At 31.1% G+C, this 22,288-nt stretch overlaps 2 protein-coding genes across 2 annotated transcripts; one reads left to right on the plus strand and one right to left on the minus strand.

Annotated features, from left to right (window-relative positions):
• Positions 1-1,995: 1,995 nt before the first annotated feature.
• LOC129959718 (uncharacterized) lies at positions 1,996-4,900 on the plus strand. The gene is made up of 5 exons (XM_056072608.1): positions 1,996-2,051; positions 3,240-3,375; positions 3,490-3,687; positions 3,806-4,724; positions 4,806-4,900. Exons 1-5 carry the CDS (start codon positions 1,996-1,998, stop codon positions 4,898-4,900), a joined length of 1,404 nt encoding a protein of 467 aa, XP_055928583.1.
• Positions 4,901-4,990: 90 nt separating this feature from the next.
• LOC129959719 (uncharacterized) lies at positions 4,991-10,430 on the minus strand. Its single transcript, XM_056072609.1, has 5 exons — positions 9,653-10,430; positions 6,794-8,731; positions 6,582-6,703; positions 5,415-6,470; positions 4,991-5,074 (listed from the first exon to the last, which is right to left on the minus strand). Exons 1-5 carry the CDS (start codon positions 10,428-10,430, stop codon positions 4,991-4,993), a joined length of 3,978 nt encoding a protein of 1,325 aa, XP_055928584.1.
• Between the last annotated feature and the right edge of the window lie 11,858 nt (positions 10,431-22,288).

Consider the following 22,288-nt stretch of genomic DNA (forward strand, 5'->3'; position numbering starts at 1 on the left):
AAATAAAAGCAAACATTCTGATGAGAAATTAGATCAACATTTACTAAGTATAAATTGCTTTTTCGGCATTTTAAAGAATTTGCGATGAAGAACGATGTAATGTAAATATTGTATTATTACCATTAAGATGTCAAATATTAAAGTAATATGTGAAATTTCAATGGTAATTTGCAAGATATCAAAAATTAAACAATAAATTTATTAAATAGTTTTGCGCAAAATATAGAAAAAAAATTTCAATATTTTTCATTTATTACTTTATCTTGTGATCAAAAAGCAAATTTCTTATGATTTTAGAAAAAAAATTATCATTTACAGGCAGGAATATATTAAATTCTACACACTTTGAATGTTGTCTTGGCTCAATTTCCCTAAAAGCATTCATTTCATATCTTCCTCGTAATGAGACATACATTTCAAATAGTGGCGCATACTTGTGCCGCCATCCATGAACTGAAAATAATCTTTGTGAATTTGGACTATAATGAACCAGTGGCTCTCAAAGTATTTATATTAATGCTAAATGCCATGAGAAAAATGAGATTTAAGAGTCCCCTCAATAAATAAAGAGTTAATATAAAAATGTCTTAAGAGAGTTGCATTCAGCAACATATCCAGACAAAGAATCCACAAAATATTTAATTTCATTCACAGAGCATTTTAAAATAATTCGTTACTTTTAAATTGTCTTTACTTTTAAATTAATAATTACTTTTAAATTGTTACTTAAAAATTGTCACATTCAATTATTTTTCTAGTAGTACATCATCCATTTATCATAACCTCAAAGAAATTTACTAATAATGCATAAAATTGCTCACTTTAATTAGTCTTCAACTTTGATTCTATAAAAAAAAAAGGTGGAAAAAACTTGAGAAACTGAACATTTAATATATCTCGAAGAAGCACTAGAAAGCCATCTAAGAAAGTCAAATTATTTACTTTCTCTCTAAAACAGTGATATATTCAGTAATAAGGAAAGTTCAGATACGCTGAATATTTGGTCTGTATATAATCGTAATGCCGTCCTGGTTGTGGAAGAATATAATCATCGTTTTTTCCAATCACTAGCATTATTCTAGTAACTGCATTTACAGAAAGAATTCAATAGCAGGATCATTTAAACTTATGTTTTGGCTAATTTTTCAAATTACTATCATGCTAATGTACGAATAATTGGTCCAAAACTCAACACTCTATAACCGACTGCGTAGAATTTATTTCAATGTAATAACTGGCATCCATAGAGAATACACACAGTCCATGGATTTTTACAACAGATTCAGGAACAACTATACGATCGATGTCTAGAATGTTGCAGTTGGGCCCAATAGTAGGTATATTTAAAATCCTCAATTATCTGAATATGCTGAAAAGAAAATTAAACATTTTCAACTTAAAGTAATACAATATTACAATGATGAAAAGAAACATAGTGAAAGAACAGAATATTTATTATAATGAAAGAAAGAAATGAAATCAATGAACATTTTCTTTTTTCGAGTAGCATTCCTTTCAACTGGTAAAAAAAAGTAATTTATTGCAAAAAATGCCACATTACACAAAATAGCAAGGTTTTAACTATGAATTTCTCCGTGAAAATTTCTATATATAAGTTAATATAATCTTAATAAAAATTACACCTTCAATGACTCCGCATTTTAAGAATACTCAATTCAAACCGATTAGAAATACATATTACGTTTCATTCAAAAAGAAAGAAATGATGAATCCGGCCTGAAGACTTTCTGAATGGTCACCTTCAGGCATTAGCGTTCTCTATATACAATGCATCTTTTATTATAGTCTATGTATTTTCTGTAGGCGGTTCAAGGTCACGTTTTCTACCTCATTACTGGTTGTCTGAGTCGCAACGCTGAAGCAGATAACAGAGTCAATCTTTTTTTTTACACAACTGTTAAGGTACTTCTAACTTTACGTCCTTACTGAAACGTACTGGCATGGAAAAAAAAAAAAACAATCTTTGTCGGAACCATGGCAACGCAGAAGGAGAAAGAAAGTGTAGTAGGAAAAGGTTTTTACTCCCGGTAGTAAGTCTAAATTTGGCACGCTGCCAAAAGTGACGAGTTGTCCTACCGAGGTTATAAAACGAAATCGCAGTTTGTTATCGTTATCATAACGTGTTAATCATTCTGTCACTGAGTGTGCCGATTCATTAGTATTCGTTCTTTATTTCAAGAGGAAAGAAGGATTAACGATTGTCAGCGAGTGATTCACTTTGAAGAAAACTCTTACAGTTCTTATTTTTATTTATTTTCTTATTTAATCTCTTTAAGAAAATTTGTTATAATTTTTTTCGTTTACTTAAAACTGTTGTTTTTAAGATAGTGCTAATTAGGGTTAATAGTAAACGTACTAATTAGGGTTAAGAGTAAACGAGGAGTTTGATTAGTGTTATTTGATATTTTGTTTTTTCATGTAATAAGTGTATCTAAATTTAATTCCTTAAATATTTATTTCTCATTGATTGTTTGTCATATTTTTCTGTTTAATTATAGTGTTAATTAGGGTTAAATAGTGAGAGGAATTTTACTAGTGCTTTTGTCATTTTATTTATTGTCATTCATAAATTTTTTTGAGTACATTGTATAGAAATGTTTTTTAGTGACTAGTTATTTATTGTCTTACAGTAGAAAGTGTATCATTCATGTGGTAGCTAGTAGAATTTGGAAATATCTCAGTATTGTATTGACTTTGCTCTATTTGATCTTGGATTAGCTTATCTGTGTGCATATTATTCAGATATTTATTGCTATTAGTCATTTGTTATAAGGAAATCAGTTTAGAATATATAACTGTGTCACAATGAATATTCTTTTGATTGGAGATTCGATGATTAAACGCTTGGAAGAGCATTTATCTGAGGATTTGGATGTTATTTTTTACCGAGGAACAACCATTGAGAGGTTAACCAGTAGAATTTCTAAAATAAAGAAACACTATGATTGGATTTTAGTGCATGTGGGCACCAATAACATATCAGTTGATAGTGTAGAAATAATACTTCAAAAGTATAGGTCACTGGCTAATGAGATTTTACGAGTCAATCCAAAGGCAAGAATTATTTTCTCCAGTATCATTCCTAGAGATTTTAATTACTTTGAAAACGATTACTGGAAAACTGTTGAACATATAAAAATCTTAAACCATAAGATTGAAGCTGTAAATAAAGCATTAGAAAAGTTGTGCCATAATGAAGATGCTTTTATCTTTTGCAGTTCTAACAAGCCATCCTGGTCTGGTTTCCTGAGAAAAGATGGTTTACATCCTAATAAAAGTGGTGATCTTCGCTTGGCCAATTATTTCTGTAGGTTTTTAAAGAAATGCATTTCTTCAGATAATGCATCTCGAAAGGTATGTATCAATATTATTGTTTATATGCAATTTATAATAATATATATTTTTTAAGTACTGATGAAAGTTGGAAAAATATTTGTATTTATTTTGACTTTTGTTTAACTTTTGTAGAGGAAAAATTGCCAGTTGATCACCTCGGGATATATTTTGGATTCTTTGGAGTTTCTTCCATTGCCTTCCTGTGATCAGCCTTCATTTTTATCATCATGGCCACAGCATTCTGGTTCTGCTGTGCCTTGTAGCGAGGTACCAACTTTTGTTGACTCAGTTCCTTCATATGTTTCTTCTTTTCCATCAGCTTCTCAAAAGGTATATATATATATAAATGCATCTGTTATCTGATTATTTATAATTTATATTGATATTTTTAATGTCCAGAGTTGTTTTAAAAGATCTGTTATTCATTTTTCTTATATAATTTTTACAGGATCAAAAATGCCAATCAATTGCTCCTAAATTCATTTTGGATTCTACTGAGTTTCCTGCATTGTCTTCCTCAAGGCAATCTTCATTTTTATCATCTTGGTCTAAACATCCTGCTTCTTGGCCTTTGGCACGGCCATCTGTTTCAGCTTGTGCAGTCTCAACCGCTTCTTGCTCTCTTCCACCCTCTCCGCCTGTGCCTCGCTCTCTTCCACCCTCTCCGCCTGTGCCTCGCTCTCTTCCACCCACTCCGCCTGTGCCTCGCTCTCTTCCACCCACTCCGCCTGTGCCTCGCTCTCCTCCACCCTCTCCGCTCGTGCCTCGCTCTCTTCCACTCTCTCCGCTTGTGCCTCCTACTCTCCCAGCCTCTCCGCCTGTGCCTCCTACTCTCCCAGCCTCTCCGCCTGTGCCTCCTACTCTCCCAGCCTCTCTGCCTGTGCCTCCTACTCTCCCAGCCTCTCTGCCTGTGCCTCCTACTCTCCCAGCCTCTCCGCCTGTGCCTCCTACTCTCCCAGCCTCTCCACCTGTGCCTCCTACTGGTCATGTTCAATTTCTTGTACCTATTGTTTCTTATATGCCTATGGTTCAGTTCTTGCCATTCCATTCTGTTGCTGTGTCCTATCCTCCATTTTATGTACCTGTTGTTCCACCATTTCTACCCGCTGCTGTTTCCTCTCTTCCAACATGCAGTCAGTCAGTTGTTGCATGCACTCTGCCAACCCACTCTGAACCAGAACCTGCTCGCACATCCCCAGTCCACTCTAAACCAAAACCTGCTCGCACATCTCCAGTCCACTCTGAACCAGAACCTGCTCGCACATCTCCAGTCCACTCTGAACCAGGAGCTCCTCGCATTTCCCCAGCCCAGTGTCGGCTAGCATGTGCTTCTAACAAACTTGGAAAGGCAAGAATTACTAAGATAAGTAAAAATATTTTTTCAAAATGTGACAAAAATATCTATGAAAATGTTATTTGCAGTATTCCTACAACAAATAAATTTGCAGTGTTACTAGATGATTGTAAAGAAGAAAATAGGACAGATATAGTGTTTTGGCCTTCGATAGCTCAGTTTTTAGAAAACTCAATCACATATAAATGAAACACAAACTCGTGGACTGTATCTCTCTTTGTTTATTCTCAACACTCCTGACACACCCTCTCTCTCGGGTTTACAGACACACTCTGCCGGTTATATGATTTCACCACTTGGTGGCGCTACAAAATTAGTAGGCGGAGCGTTCTGCTGACTTACTGGCGTCAACATTCCGCCCCCCTTGAAATATCATTTCAAAATCTCAACATTACAGAAATAAAAATTTAACACATTACTTAATTAGACAATGCAAAATTTCAACAATTATCTTGCACAAGATACAAAAAAATTACACTTTAAAAAAATTTGAATATTATATACAAAACATTTCTGAAAAGAAAATATATGCGATATTTCAATATGTACAATGAACAACTTAAATATACATTATATCAATTTAAATACTAAATATAATAATTACACTAGATATACATTGATTTTATTCACATGGTAACAAACAAATTTTTGAAATTGCTCTTTTCGTGACTCCTTGTGGAGTTTTTATAAGTACTACTCTGACTTTGCCGTCTGATCCATAAATTAAATCTTGTATTCTTCCCATTGTCCACTGGCAAGGGGGAAGATTATCATCTTTTAAAAGAACCATAGAATCCTTTGAGAGGTTTTGTTTCTCAAACTGCCATTTGTGTCTGGCTTGCAAATTATTTAAGTAATCTAATTTCCATTTTTTCCAAATTGTTTGGACCATTTTGCTCAATCTTTGCCATTGAGATAAAAGATTATCTTTTCTCTCTGAATAATCTGGATCAGGAATACAATTTATGGGACAGCCGATTAAAAAATGGCCTGGGGTCAAAATTTCAAAATTGTTTGGATCTGATGACAAAGGTGTCAGTGGGCGACTGTTTAGAATACCTTCAATTTGAATAACAATAGTCAAAAACTGTTCCATTGTTAAACGTGCATTACCAACAACTCTCTTTAAATGGTGTTTGAAAGATTTAACACCCGCCTCCCATAAGCCACCGAAGTTAGGTGACCTTGGTGGAATAAATTTCCATGTCACTTGTTCAGTTGTTAAGTAATTAGCTAATGGCTCTGGGGGTCTACCAATCATATTTTGCAAACGTTTCAACTCTGAATTGGCCCCTTTGAAATTAGTTGCATTATCAGAACAGATAGAGGAACTAACACCTCTTCTGCTAAAAAAGCGCTTTAAAGTGGCAATCATTGCCTCTGCAGTTAAGTCAGTGACTATTTCCAAGTGGATTGCCTTAGTAGCAAAGCAAATGAAAACAGCCACATAGCATTTTTGATAATTGCCTTTCCTCTGACCCTTGTATTTAATATAGAAAGGTCCACAAAAGTCTATCCCAACATGAGTAAAAGGATAACTAGGTTTAACTCTATTGGTTGGGAGATTTCCCATAATTTGGGTTACAGTTCTAGGTTTAGTTTTAGCACAAATGACACAATCATGAATAATTTTTCTGGCTGTATTTCTGCCAGATAATGGCCAATATTCCTGTCTTACCAAATACAACAATGTTTGTGCACCAACATGCAAATATTTAAGATGAAAATATTGCATAATTAACAAAGTGAATTTGTGATTCTTTGGAAGTAATATGGGAAACTTTTTTTCATATGATAAATCAGAATTACTTAGTCTTCCTCCAACACGTAAGACACCGTTTGGGTCTAGAAATGGGTTCAAGCAACTTACCTCACTCTTATTAACATTTTCACCTTTTTTGAGGGCTTTTATTTCACAATTAAAGGCAGCTACCTGAACAAGTTTGACTAAAGTTAACTTGGCCAACTGCAGTTCCTTGGTGGTTAAAGGACCTGACATTTTGCTCGAGTTTCTCAAATTATTAATACATCTGAAAATAAAGGCTAAAATTTTAATTATTTTATAAAACTTATTTGACACACTAAGTATATTATCTAAAAATGATGAGTCCACAGCTGAAATTAAACAGAAATTAGTCGGAGTTTTGAGTTCTGCTAAATAAAGTTTCTCAGAAGAAACGTCCCTGTTCTGCACAGAACTGTCCAATGGATAGTGGATGTCGTCGCAATCACCAGGAAAATTCACAACCAGTTCTTGGAGAAAGGTTGGACCAAACCACCATAAGTCACTTTGTTGCATTCTCGTTGGATCAAGTCCTCTTGAGATGACGTCAGCGGGATTTTGTTCGGAAGGAACGTGATGCCACTGATTCATTTCTGTGGATTCTTGAATAGTAGCCACTCTGTTCGCAACAAATGTTTTTAAGTCTCGTGACTCTTTTCTCATCCACGAAAGCACGATTGTAGAGTCCGAATAATACGATACTGACGTAATATCCATTTTTAATGCATTTTTTACCTTCTGCATCAATTTGGTAAGCAGAACGGCACTGCATAATTCTAAACGAGGTATAGTTACCTGCTTGATTGGTGACACACGAGATTTACTCGCGATTAGCTTCACTTTCACTTCACCCGCTGAATCGACTGTTCTGGCGTAGATTGCAGCGCCATATGCCTTTTCAGACGCGTCACAGAATCCATGAAGCTCATTCACTTCCGCGTTTGGAATGACAATACATCGTTCTATGTTAATGTCATTTAAGTTTCTTAAAGATGTTGCAAACTCTTGCCATTCACTAGCTTCTTTCTCGGGAAGCATTTCACCCCAATCGATCTTGAGCAACCACAATTGTTGCATGAATATTTTTGCCTTCGTGATCACTGGCCCAAGTAACCCAAGTGGATCAAAAAGTCGGGCGATAATGGATAAGACCGACCTTTTGGTAGGATGGGCATTATGCTGTAAATCTACTTTAAAGGTAAAGCAGTCAGTTTTAGCCTTCCAGGCAATCCCTAAAGTCTTAATTTCATCTGTAGATGAGAGCTCATACTCTTTCTCAGTAGCAGGAATAAGCTCGGACGTATTTCCACACCACTTGTGTAATGACATCTGGGCAGTTTTTAGAATGCCAACAAGTTCATGTTGCAAAGTTTTTGTCTCTTCCAATGTACTCGCTCCACTTAAAACATCGTCCATATAAAAATCATGGCACAAGACTGATGCAGCACTTGGAAAGTTTTTTCCCTCGTCAATGGAAATTTGCTTAAATGTTCTCATGGCTAGATATGGAGCACTAACCGTTCCGTAGGTAACCGTATTTAGCTGATACGTTTTAACGGGCTCATTAGCTCCCTCTTTCCATAAAATTCTTTGTAGATTTCTTTGACTCTCATCTATATTGATCATACGATACATCTGACGAATATCTGCAGTAAATGCAAATATATGTTTTCTGAATCTAATTAGCAATGTAAATATATCGTCCTGAATCACTCCGCCGTTATACTGAATTGAGTTGAGCGATTTTCCACTACTAGTCAAGGTGGACGCATTAAACACAGTACGTAGTTTAGTCGTCGTTTTTTGAGGCCTATAGATGCCATGATGAGGCATATAATATGTCACTTCAGGTTCAACACTTTCATCTTGTATCTCGCTCATGTGGCCTAACTCCTCATACTCCTTCAGAAAATCAGAATACAGTTTCAGATATTTTTGGTCTCTAGACAGGCGAGTCCACAGCGATTCGAGTCGTTTCAGAGCAATATCTTTTGAATTCCCTAGACATGACCAATGCTCTTTAAATGGCATCGCCACAGTATATTTTCCTCTCTCATCTCTTCTATGTGTTCGCGCATAATGCTCCTCACAAATAGCATTCTCTTTACTTTTGGGTAATTCATTACCCATTTCCTCAATCTCCCAAAATTTTCTCAAGTTTGAATTTAATTCTTCTGCTCCACATATTAAACCGCAATAGTTAGAATTTAATTTAACTGAACTCGAAACGCTACCTCCTACAATATACCCAAATACAGAGTCCTGTAACGTCAACTTCTCATTTTTAGCATTTAATTTTCCCGGCTTTATTATTTCATAAAAGTATTCAGCGCCAATTAAAATATCTATTTTGCCCGGAATATTAAAATTAGGGTCCGCAAGGTCAATTGATTCTGGCATATTTACACGCATATCTATCCTCTTATTCGGTATTAAATCCGTTATTTTTGATACCACTAACATTGAAATATTTCTTTCGAAACTTTTATTTTTACTAGCCACAATTGCTGTTACTCTGCGATTAACTACAAGCGAGGCATTATTAATACAAGAAATAGATTGATTTATTTTTTCACTTTGGAGTCCTAGCCTCTGCATGCAATTCTGACTCATGAGGCAGCACTGTGAGCCGTTATCCAAAAGACACCTTACTTCCTGCCATTGCGAACATCTGTCTTTTATCAAACATCTTACAGTCGACAAAACAACATTCTTGTTTACGGTTAGATTCGTTGCGACAAAGGTCGGACCCCACTCACTGGGGGAAACCGGACCCTGTTCCGAATTTCTCCCCTCCGATTGCGACTTATTTATGACTTCGGCGGTTTTTATGGTCGTAGGCGAAACATTTTTTGCTTCTTTCGAAAAGTGTATTAACTTGTTGTGAGCTTTGCCACAGAAACAATTTCTAAACGAACACTTTTTAACGCTGCAATTAGGCGATAAACATTTGAAGCAGACGTTTTTATTTTTTACTACCTCTACGCGTTCAAGAACCGAAAGTCTTTTAAATTGAGGACAAGCATACAAAGGATGATTCTCGCTTTTTAGACATAAATCGCACTTTTTATTTTTCATCTCATTGAAAAATACTTTTGATGCTGGTTTAAATTTATTGCTATAATTTTGCCCTCTTCTCATCTCATTAATGGTTTTGCCTTTGGAAGCAAAATAAAGATCACATTCTTTTCCTAACTCGAGAGGTGTAAACCACTTTTGATTTTGCCTAATATTAATATGAGTTGCTGTTTCTTTATCCAGCGTTTGGAATAATTTATCCGAAACCATCAATTGTTTTAGGGTCTCCAAATCTTTAACACCCCTTAATTTTAAATAATATTCAAAACTCGTCATTAATCGTGACGCGAATTGCACATGAGTTTCATTATCTCTAGAAGCGTATCTAAAATTCTCTAAAACCGCTTGCGCTGTTGGCTCGAATTCTCTTAGTACAATTGATTTAATTTCTTCATAATTATTTAAATCTTTCTCAGCAATATAAGTTAGGATATTAGAAGCTCTTTCTCCTAATAAATTTAATAAAATCTCCGCTTTATATTTCTCAGGAACCTTTTTAGTATTAAGTGCTCTCTCTAACGAAGTAAAAAAGAAACCCCAATCCTGAGCTTTGCTCGGTGGTTTAATACACAATATTCTCACAGACTTTAATAAGCTATCCAGAGACTCTTCTGGTTCGGTTTTACTCTCTACATTAACGGAAGCCTGAGTACTATTATCAGTAGCCCGTAATTGCGCTAATTGTAATTCTATTTTAGCTCTCTCTAATCTAAGACGCTCTAGTTCTATTTCACTATCCTGATCGGATTTTTGGTTTTTATTCCTTATTATTTGATCTACAGCATCTTTAACAACTTCGTTGTCATTTTTGTACACATCACTCTCCTCAATTAAACGTATTATTTCACTCTTTTTCATGCCTTCCGCAACAACCAAACCTATCTCCTCGGCAACGAGTTTTAATTCATCTTTCTTTAATTTTGCTAAACCCGCCATTTTAAATATATATTTCAAAACAATTCACGAGAATAATATTATCACAATTCTATTCTAAACTCATTAAAACAAAATTAACTTCGTCTCGGAAAATTAATTGTAACTCATCAAAAACAAAATTAACTTCATCTCGGGAAATTAATTATGACTCATTAAAAATAAAATTAACTTCAACTCGGGAAATTAATTATGACTCATTAAAAACAAAATTAATTTCAACTCGGGAAATTAATTATAACTCATCAAAAACAAAATTAATTTCATCTCGGGAAATTAATTAGTTAATAACTCAAAGGATAATACTGCCCATACCTCTTTGCTGGGACTGCTGTCACTCGAGACCAGTTATCCACAACAGAATTCTCATTCTTGGTATTTTCGCACCAATTTCGTCATCATCGACGATATCTCCACTAATAAATCACACATTTCAAATAATGAATCACTATACAATAGATGCATAGACGTCTCCGGCTAACTGGACCATGTTTTGGCCTTCGATAGCTCAGTTTTTAGAAAACTCAATCACATATAAATGAAACACAAACTCGTGGACTGTATCTCTCTTTGTTTATTCTCAACACTCCTGACACACCCTCTCTCTCGGGTTTACAGACACACTCTGCCGGTTATATGATTTCACCACTTGGTGGCGCTACAAAATTAGTAGGCGGAGCGTTCTGCTGACTTACTGGCGTCAACATATAGTTTTGGCTCTAAATTTTAAAAAAAAAAAAATATCACTGGAGGAGGTGCTCAAAATTTCTCATATTCAAAGACTTGTGATTATTGTGGGAAAACTTATATGTCCAAGTCATCATTTTCAAAGCATTTAAGAAAATATAAATGTGTAGAACGCGTTAAGAGTACTTATCCTAAAAAATGTGAGGTATGCTTAAAATTTTATTCCTCGAGATCCTCTTTTGCAAATCATTTAAAACGCTGTAAATCAAAGATTTGTGATGTTTTACCAAAAAGCAATTGTAATAATTTATTGGAGGCTAGTGTTAGCTCTCAAGCAGAAATTGTAAAAAAAGCCCAAATTATGTTTAGTGCCAGTCAAAACAACTTTAGATAATCAGCATTTAACTGATAAATGTGAAAATTCTCCCCAGTTGTGTCTAGAGTGTGGTAGATTTTATAGTGGTAATGAATATTTTAATGAACACACAAAAAGATGTACTGGTGACAAGAAGCATGAATTGTATTTTTGTACAGAATGTGATAAAGCTTATGTTAGTGTATGGAATTTAAATAAGCATCTTAATGTTGTGCATGACATTAAAAACATCAAAACTTATTCTTTCAATTCTATTTCAAGTTTTAAAATTTGGTTAGAATCTGAAACTATTGGTACTCATACTTATTTTAAAAAATCAAGTGGGAAAAAAATATGCGGTGAGAAAACATTCTATTATTATTCTTGTCAATTTTTTCATCCGTCATATCAATCAAGGATTAATTCAAGGGCAGAGCGAAATGGTAAACGTAAAAATAAAAAGGGGGTAATTCCTTTCAATATAAGTTGTCCTGTTATATCTGTGTATGTGAACAAAAGAATTTGATATTGGTTACATATTATTCCATTCATAACCATCAAGTCAGTTACGAGAACACTAAATATCACCCCCTTAAAGAAAGTTCACGTGATTTAATTAAATATTACTTTTCTTTCCCATTTCAAAAATTGTAAGTTTATTACGTGGCGATGTAGGATGTCGAGATAATAGAAATTTTTTTCCTACAAAGGAAGCCTTCATATCTCGTAAAACTATACAGAATTATTTAAGGCGCTTACGCAATTCAATTCAGCCAGCCAATGATGCTATGCCTGTTTCTTGTATAGTAGAGGAATTAAGGAAAGAGCCATACAATCCTATTTTAATTTTTAAATTGCAGAAGTCGAAAACAATTTGGGGCCCTGCACATTTAGATAATTTGCAAAACTATGAAAGTTCTTTTGCATTAGGTTTACAGACTAAAGCACAAAAAGATATGTTAGTTAAGCATTCAGATAAAATTCTTTCTATTGATGCAACTCATGGCACAAACTTCTATGACTTTTATCTTCTTTCTCTGCATGTTCAGGATGAGTATGGTCAAGGTTATCCAGTTGCACATTTTATCACTAATGATTTAGATTACCATACCTTAATTGCTTTATTTTCAAGTTTACATTGTCAAATTCCTGACCTGAATGTAAATACTGTAATGACTGATGATGATGGTTATTCCTTTAAAGCATTTAATTCTGTATTTGGTCCAAATATAAAGCATCTACTATGCCAATGGCACGTTTTTCGCGCTTGGAAAAGGCAGTTATCTTCAAAAGTATGTGATAAGTTTCTCCGTCAAAAAATGTTAGACGAGTTATTAAAAATAATGAAGGAAGTGTCTGAAATAAATTTTGAAAATAAACTTTTAATGTTTATCGACAGCAATTCAAATGAATGCCAAAATTCTATTGATTATTTTGTTAGAAATTATTCTGGGAGAAAAGAATTATGGGCAACCTGTTTTAGACAATTTCCACATGGTAATACTAATACTAACAATTATTGCGAATCTTTTCACAATCAGTTAAAAACAATATATCTTGAGCGTAAGTATAATAGGCGAATAGATGATCTTGTTTCAACTCTTTTGGAAATGGAAAGGGATCGATTTTTAAAATATTATTGTAATGTTATTAATAATATTCCTACTCATTCCAAGTTCACTAAAAGTGTTAAAGAGAAACATGACAGGGCTGTAAAGATTCAGAATACAGATGTCATTGAATATGACAATCATTGAGAGGTTAAATCTCAATCTGTAAAAGGAAAGATATATGTAGTAAGAAAAATTGCAGATGCTTGTATTTTATTGGATCATTGCAGCTTTAAATGTACAAATATTAATTGTGCGGCATTGTGCAGTCATTTGTATCATTGTTCTTGTGAAGACTGCAGCAATTTGTGCAAGCACATACATAAAATTCATTTAATGTCTGCCAAACCTAATATGTACACAACTGATGATTTTTATAAATTTGATGAAGAAAATAGTATTACAATTAATTCTGATATTTTGAGTGAAAAATTAAATCCCAACATGTTATCTACTAATGAGAAGTGCAGATCGAAGGAGGCAGAGTGCAAAAAGGTATGTTCGGAAATATTAGAATTAATAGAAATTTCACAGATTAAAAAAATCATGTTAAATAATGTAGTTAGTTGTTTGAATAATTTAGTAGCTGGTATGCATGGGGTTTTGAATCTTAAAAATGATCTGGCTTCTGTTACACCTAAATTATATGTTGCACCTAATCAAAAAATTAATCCACAGATTAAGTTTTTTAAAACTTCTCATAGAAAAAAAAAAGGAACTGCTCGGCCCGTGAAAATTGCAATAAGAAGCAAAAATTAAATGAAGCACTTCTTGATGAACCTTATAATCTTTCTGAGCAAGAGACAGATTTAAAATCCTTTAATGTTAAAAATTCTGAATGTGTTAATATTGATGTGTTTCATAGATTTAATAAGTTTAATGTCACAAATCCTACTGCTACAATATTAACTATTAATAATATTGATCTTTCATTTTATATGTTAAAATCTTTAGATCCATTTGTTACTATCAAAGAAGAATAATATCTTAAATCAATATCGTCAAATTTCAAAAAAGGTTGGCTATACGATTCAGTCATTGATGCATTTAATTTTGTATTAACCAGAAGATTCACAAATTTCAAAGCTGTAGAATCTTTACACTCTCTTTTGATTTTTAATCAAAAAAACATTCTTCAATTTCCTTGGATTCAAGAAACAGCAAATTTTGATTTTCTTATAATTCCTGTAAATTTAAATTCCCATTGGACTTTAATTATAGCTGATTTGAAAAATAAAATATTTGAATATTTTGGCCCACTTTGTTATAAGCCAGATAAGGATACTTCAACATTAATAAACCGTTGGTGTACAGTATTAAATAATTCACTTAATTCAAATAGCCACTGGCAGATTGTTTTTCCACCTCATGTAAAACAAATAGATGATTTTAATTGTGGTGTTTATATTAGTTACTATGTGTATCAAAAATTAAACAATTTATCATTGACTGAAAATTTTGATATAGTTGCTTTTAGAGCATTAATATTTGTACAAATAACTGCAGGCTTAAATTTTTAAAATGCTAGTTTTGTTTTGAATACACATTTTCAGCATTGTATGCTCACTACATTTCTTTAAGTAATTTTTAAAAAATGGGAATTGAACTGTACACCATTAACTTTAACTTTAAATTAATAAAATTCCCAATGGTTGGGTTTAGGTGATTGTCTAGACATTTTCTGGCTTTCATTTAAGCTCTTAACTTTTAGGAAAATTCCTTGTTTATTTCAGTTTCAGTAACAATCAAATGCGAATTATCAATGTTGCATTAGGGTAAGAATGAAGAACCTGACTTCCTAGTAAGTATATGAAATTTAAATCTGTAATATAAATTAAAAGATTATGATGTGAATTCTAGATATTGAAATGTGTGCTTTGAAGGGTTTAAAAAATTGTTAACTATTCATGTTGTTGCTTATATTATTAAAAATCCCATTTTATTTATTTTGTCTTCTAATAAAGGAATAACATTCCCAATGGTTAGGTTTAAGTGATTGTCTAGATATTTTCTGGCTTTCTCTTAAGCTTTTAACTTTTAGGAAAGTTCCTTTTAATATTTTAGATTCAGCTGAAGTAATCAATTCTGCATTGAAATTGGAATGGAGAACTAATTTTCATGGATGTTCAAGAACCTTTTAAATATGCAAAGCTTTATTTAATGTGAGCTGAAATGTATTGTAAATTTTTTTGAGTAATAGGAAATGAAAATTCAATTAAAAGTGTTTTTCATTTGCATCTGAAATAATCCTCTTATAGGAATTAAAAATGTAATCATTTTTTATTAAAATTGTTGCATTTTTTTTGTTATTTATAAACTTATTAATTAACAGCTAACTTAAAAGTCTTATTCACTTTCTTAATCTTATTTCTAGATATTTTTTTTGTTGTTGGCTTTGTTTTTGGCAATAACCTTTGAATATTACTACAACATAAAATAATTGTTTTCAATCTTCACTCAGTTTTTAAATAATTCAAACATGTGTTTCAACAATATGTTTGTGTACATACATACACACACACATACAAGCCATATAACATGCAAAAATGCATTATGCTTGTATGAAAAAAAAATGATCTTTCTATGTTTTGTTATCATGTTAACAAAAGCTGAAATGAATAGGTTAACTCTCACAAAAAAACTAAATCTAGGAAAATGTAATTCTTAACATGTATCTATGAAATAAAATATGAAACATATTTTTTAGAAGAACAAATGCAAGAAAAGGATTTCTGTAACTTAAAATATCTTTTATTAATTTGATAGTTATAGTCAGCTCAATGCCTTTGGAGTTTTCTTTGACCTATTAATGTTTATGATTGCAATATAAATATTTACTGATATATAAACTGAGATTTTATGATTTGAAATGATAATGTTTTAGAACTTTAAATATTAATGTATAATCAGAATTTGATCATTGTAAAATCAAGTACATGTAAATAAAGTATAAATGCCAAAAGGTGTGATTTTATTCATCTAAATTTAGTAATAAATTAGCCAATAAAAAAATCATGTTGGAATTTAAAATTGTCAACTTTATTATTAATTTGATGTCTTTGCCAACATGGCTGATTTGTCAGGATATTGGTTGTACTTAATTTCAATTATATCTCATATTTGACACTGTAGGTCAAATGATGTGGGCTGTAGAGAGTTAACACACATTCATTCATCTTTATTATTATTATAATAGATATTATTTTTTTTTAAAAAAAGGGATCAAAAGTGATAAATCTTGTGCTTCCTCCTTATCTGACAGTAAAATAATTTTAATAGTATGTAAATATATAATATATTAAATGAAAAAAAAATGTTTACTTTACATCAAATGATACTTAGTTATATATTATAAAAGAACCAATAAAAAAAAAGAAAGAAATATATCTTTATGATTATGAGAGGTGTCTTTTTTTTTAAATTTAAAATCTATAAAATATTTTATTTAAAGATTTATATCAGTATATGTTTTGCTACCTGAAGTATGCAAGGAAGATTGGCAAAAAATCATTACTCCTCTTTTATTTCTGTATAATGTAACTAAGTTTATATGTCTGTACTATTCTAAATGGTATGGCATGAAATAAGAAAGGTGAAATATTAAGAGAAAACTTCTGCACACATGCTAACAAATAACAGAAATGGGACTTAATTTTAGAAAATATATTCTCATAAGCACATCTATCAATAATTGTCTTGTAAAAATGTTTATATTTATAACATAAAATTTTAATAAAATCACTAAGAAAGAGACTACATATATATATATGTTCATTACTTTTTAATTTCTTTCAACACTCAGGATGAGAAACACCATTAAATAATATAGAACATTATTAGTAATAACAATTTTTGTGTATGGCAAAAGCAGTGGTAGTGATAATCATTACAATAATTTTATTTGCTTTGAATACCATTTTTGATGAGAATTTTTAGAAATATACAAGTATACATTTATCATACAAGTTTGTAATTATATTATTGAATGATTTTAGAAATTTGAGGGAAGAAAATGTGAAGAAAATTATTCATTTTTAAGCTATCACATATCTTATTCCTCAAAACAACAGTCTGAGCCACAGTAAATATGTTAATGGTCCAGTAGCCATAACACTATATAATAAAATTGTAAATAATACATTTTTACTGTAATTTTTAAAATTCATAATTTTAAAATTCACTCTTTTAACAGATCAAGTTCAGTAGAAACTGCATGGTATCAGAAATATACAGGGGGAACAAACATTTTAAGGCTGAGAGTTGTATATGGAACAAGTTTCAGGATTTAAAATCCTTGTAATCATAGTTTTATTCATTTCTTAAAATTTTTTCCATAGACATAGAATGTATATTTCGCAGACAGATTTGAAACTTGAAATATAAAATTATTTCCTCCTTCTGAAGTAATTATAGATAAGAGCAATTATTTTCACTTGACATGAAATAAGTTCACTGTCAGATAGAGAATTACTGATATTCACCTTGTATCATTTTGAAATTAATACTATTCACAACTTATTTCCTGAAATAGGAATGAGGGTAGTTGAAGATGCCTCGTGCAAAGAAGGAAGCATTGATATCAGTTTGTCTTTCTTCTTTTATATGACATTTTTGAAATAGGCCAACATTTCCAGAAAGATTTTTTTTTTTTGACTTCTATATAAACCTTGTTTAATATGAGTTTGATATATTTGCCATAAAGAATGAGTGGAATTTATGATAGAGTTAATCACTTTACAATGCAATTGGAACAAGATTTTGTATAAATATTTCAAATAAATTATTGAATCCATGAATCAAGAATCCTTTTAATTAAATAAATGTTGGTTTGATGATACCTATAATTTGATGTCACCTAACTGATACTGATAATTTGATTTCAGCTAATTACACATTTCATTGTTTTTTATTATGTACAAGTTAAAAGTTTTGAATGTTGATTCCAAAGAAATATTTCACCCTATGAGCCCTGCCCGCCCGATATCGCCCCAGTCGATAGGCGCCTATCGACTGGGGCGGTCAGGACTCATAGGATTAAAGCAGATTGTAGGTAAATCTGGTAATGCAAAATATCATATGTGCATATATGTATTGTAAAGTATAAGCATATAATTTAAACGCATCAAATATTTTAATAAATTTAACCTTGAAGTTATGACTAAGATAGTTGTGAAAGGATAAAACTACAGGGTTGTGTAAAAATACTTTTTTTATGCAAAATAAAATTTTCTATTTATAAAGTCTACAATAGAATAAGAATTTCAGAAAAATAATTTTAATTTAAAAATTATCTTTATATAAGAATTTAAAACAGGGAACACATAGTAATATTAACTGTTACTGAATAACTATTACTTAATTATTGCATAATTTAAGCAAACAAAATTAATTTATAACGCAAGAACTACTGAAAATTTCGGAATGGAATTTGACACTCACTTATATATAAAGGCATATTGGGCCCAAAATTTTGAAAAATCTGTTTCCGTAATGGAAAAATTCCGTGATACTAACACTATGTTAATCATCTTTATTAATTACTTTTTCGACCTATATAAACCTGTTTTCTTGAATAATTTTCATCGATACCAAATATAACATGAAAAGTCATAAACATCACGAAAACTCAGATTTTTATTTTCAGTGGCCCGTATATGAAAGTAATGAGAAACCGTATATGCATTTTTGGAGATAATTTCTTCTAACGATTGAAACCAGAATTCAAATTATAACATAAAAAAGAAAGGATTACAATTTTAGTAATAAAATAATCTATCAAATTTAATTTATTTAAATTGTTGCGACTTAACTTATTGCATTTATATGTATGTTAAAGTAAAGACAGATAGTAAATTTCCTGATGGACTCAGTTCTAAATATGATACGTATCTATATTTTATGTGCTGAATCTTTCTATCACAATTCATCTATCTAGCTTTTTATGTTTTGAATTATCGTGTTCACCTGCACCTTTCAGTAAAATCAATTTTATTTCCAGTCAATTCTTTAATTTTTCAAGATTTTAATGTTATAGTAATACTTTTTATTACTTCAGTCATTTTATTTATTTTCAGGCACTTAGTGACTATACTAAATACATTTATTTTCGAACATATTCATTGCTATTTATTTTAATTAGGAGAAAATTTTCAAAATAATAATTAATCAAGTTTAATAAATTGTCATGCACTCAGTTTTTGAATTAGAAGTATGAATATTCTTTAAATTTTCTAAGCCTTGCTTGTGACAATTCTTTAGAATATTCATACTATTTACATTTTCTCTCATCTTCTTTCATTTTCGTAGCTCTATTTTTATAAAGTTGGTGGGAAAATGACGGAAGAGCTGTATTTTTTATTACTATTGCTTAGTAAACAAAATTTTTCAACGTCTTCTAGTTTACCGACTGAAATTTTTAAAAACCAAAAATGAGAAAATTAAAATTCGCATCTTTGCAAATATTCTCTTCATAACCTGTCAAATGGAAAGTGAAATTTTTTTCTGAAGAGACAAATATTTGCATGAAAGTCAATTTAAAGTCTTATCAGTGGTTTTCAAGTATTACGATTTCTTCAAACTTCCACATCATATAAATGGAGATATTTTATTGTAATTCGAGGAATTTTGTCGATTTTCACTGTAATATTCATACTAATCAAAATATTTTTTTAAGTTGTAATCTTAACTTCAAAATAAAAATAAAAAACGCAGCTAAACTTAATGTTAACAGAAATAGTCTCCCTGAAACTTTTTCATATACTCTCTAATAATGATGTTATCATCCCTCCTCCTACCACAAAAATGGACCTTAATAAAGGTCGTATACATCACGAGTATTCAAATTTTTATCTTCAGAGCCCCGTAAATGAGACCATTGTGCTTCTTAATACAGCTATGCAAACTGCGTATTTATTTTAGGAACGGTTTCTTCTACCGATTGTACCCCGAATCCCAAATATAACAGAAAAACAGGATTGCAATTTTAGTAACAAAATTACCTACCAAATTTCATTTATTTTGATTTCAGTTATCGCATTTAGATATTATTTAAAATATGACGTGGAACTATATTTTAGGTGCTTTCTATAAAATCTTATAATCTATTTCTATACGTTTTGTACTTATAGTGTTCACCTGTACTCAAATAGTCGTACAGACTTTCTGAGCATGGATTTCGTTCAAAATTTGATATAAATCTACAAATTTAGTATAAAACCCATGCACCAAATTTTATAATTCTCGAAAAAAATACATAAATAAATAAAATAAAATTTAAGTAAATTGAAAGTCATGATTTTGATTACTGTGTATGTTTCAGATCTTCCCGAGTTTGAAAACATGTTTTGAGAACATGATAATTGAAAAATGATTTGAGCTACATGTACGAAATTTGGTGCATGGATTTTATGCTAAATTTGAAGATTTCATTAAAATTTTGAACGAAATCCATTCTTAGGAAGTCTGTAGGGCTACTTGAGTACAGGTGAACATAATAAGTAAAAAAGCGTTAAGAGTTAGATAATAAGGTTTTATTAAAGTACCTAAAATATAATTCTTTGTACATCACAAACATAAACAAAATCCTACGAAATCAGGTTTTAAACACTAGCAATAAACAAATAGCCAACATTAAAACAACAACAATAAAATATTTATTTATTTTTTAATTAAATTTTTTTTTTCTCATTAACGAAATAAAGAGTAAGTATTATAATCTTTAAAACATTTGACTTGAGATTTTGACGAATGTCTTCGTTTTAAACCTCAATGAGTACAAAAGAAAAAAAATTGGTATAAAGTTTCACTGTTTGTTTGTTTGTCCTGGAACGAGATAACTCAATAGCGCTTTGAGCTCGACAAATGAAATTTGGTTCATGATATTTACACCAAATTTGTTTTCTACCAAATTTTGATCGAAATCCATTCAGATATAGTCTATCTGTCCAGCTGCGCTAATATAAATTAACATGATAAAAGGAATAGAGCTAGATGGATAAAATTTGGTACATAGATTTAACATTTTATGTTTAGATATCTATCTCATTCGAAACCAAATCAGTCAAGGGGTTGACCGTCTGTTGTTCCATATATTAAAAATAGAATTTTCACAAGCACTCTATGAATTTGTGACAACAATTGTAGTTTTGTATAAAATTTTGTTTTCAATGGATTTTGGAAAAAATTCGTATCAAACCCAAGTTTAGTTTTCGGTTTCTATTAACAGCATGCTATGGAGTAATCCTTCTAAAAAAACCGTCGAAAATCACTCGATAGATTCAATAAAAACACTAAATTTACGCCAAAGATTTATATTTCATAACCGTTCTTTGCGAATATTATAATAAAAATACAAGCCTTTATCCAAGATCCGCAATTTTATGTGGGAATAGGGAAAGAGATGACGCCCTTATTAAAGCATAACGATGAAGTTTTGGGAAGATCACTCCAGCTGGCTTATTTAATTTCAAAATAAGATTTAATTTAAAAGAATGTTTTTTATTAGCCAGGGCCCTGTCTATATAGTTTACTAGTATTCTTAAGTCCAATACTCAGATTGTATTACAAACTTTCCATACTTTTACCTTTACTTTAAAATTACTTTTTACCCGATTATCTGAAAGACATTGTAATGTTTCCTGAGTAAATACACCCCCCCCCCCCATCCTCGTCCTCAAAAAAGTCACAAATGTAAATGTCCTAATTTTGGGGTAATTCCGAAATACATTTTTTATATTTCGGAAGCAAAAACTTGGTTTTTAAAAATTATTGGAAAAATAGAATATTTTGAAGTATTTATTTATTTGGAGAGTTTTAAAATATGTTGCAGATTACATTTTCATATGTTTACCTTCATTTTCAGCGTTATTTTAAACAAATATTGTAACAATCAGTAATTAATAAATGAAAATGTTTGATGTTTCTATTTAAAGAGTCAGTTACAAAACAAATATTGAAATAATACATATAATTATTAGTATAATCAAAAATATTAATTTATTGTCATCGAAAGATATTGTTCTAAACTAATGGAGTTCGCTGAAATTTTTAGTTTTAAAAACTTTGTTTCTTGTCTATAAATAATTTAATAGATAAAACTTTATCAAAGTAGATGTTAAAAATATTAGATATTT

This window comes from Argiope bruennichi, chromosome X2 (assembly GCF_947563725.1).
Source record: "Argiope bruennichi chromosome X2, qqArgBrue1.1, whole genome shotgun sequence".
Lineage (NCBI taxonomy): Eukaryota > Metazoa > Arthropoda > Arachnida > Araneae > Araneidae > Argiope > Argiope bruennichi.

Coding starts and splice junctions, on each gene's coding strand:
- LOC129959718 (XM_056072608.1), top strand. CDS start 1,996: ATGGCAACGCAGAAGGAGAAAGAAAGTGTAGTAGGAAAAGGTTTTTAC. Junction 3,688..3,805: donor TTCCATCAGCTTCTCAAAAG/GTATATATATAT, acceptor TAATTTTTACAG/GATCAAAAATGCCAATCAAT. Junction 4,725..4,805: donor GGCAAGAATTACTAAGATAA/GTAAAAATATTT, acceptor ATAAATTTGCAG/TGTTACTAGATGATTGTAAA.
- LOC129959719 (XM_056072609.1), bottom strand. CDS start 10,430: ATGAAAAAGAGTGAAATAATACGTTTAATTGAGGAGAGTGATGTGTAC. Junction 8,732..9,652: donor TCTTTATTTTGCTTCCAAAG/GCAAAACCATTA, acceptor GGTATATTGTAG/GAGGTAGCGTTTCGAGTTCA. Junction 6,471..6,581: donor AAAATGTTAATAAGAGTGAG/GTAAGTTGCTTG, acceptor TTACTTCCAAAG/AATCACAAATTCACTTTGTT.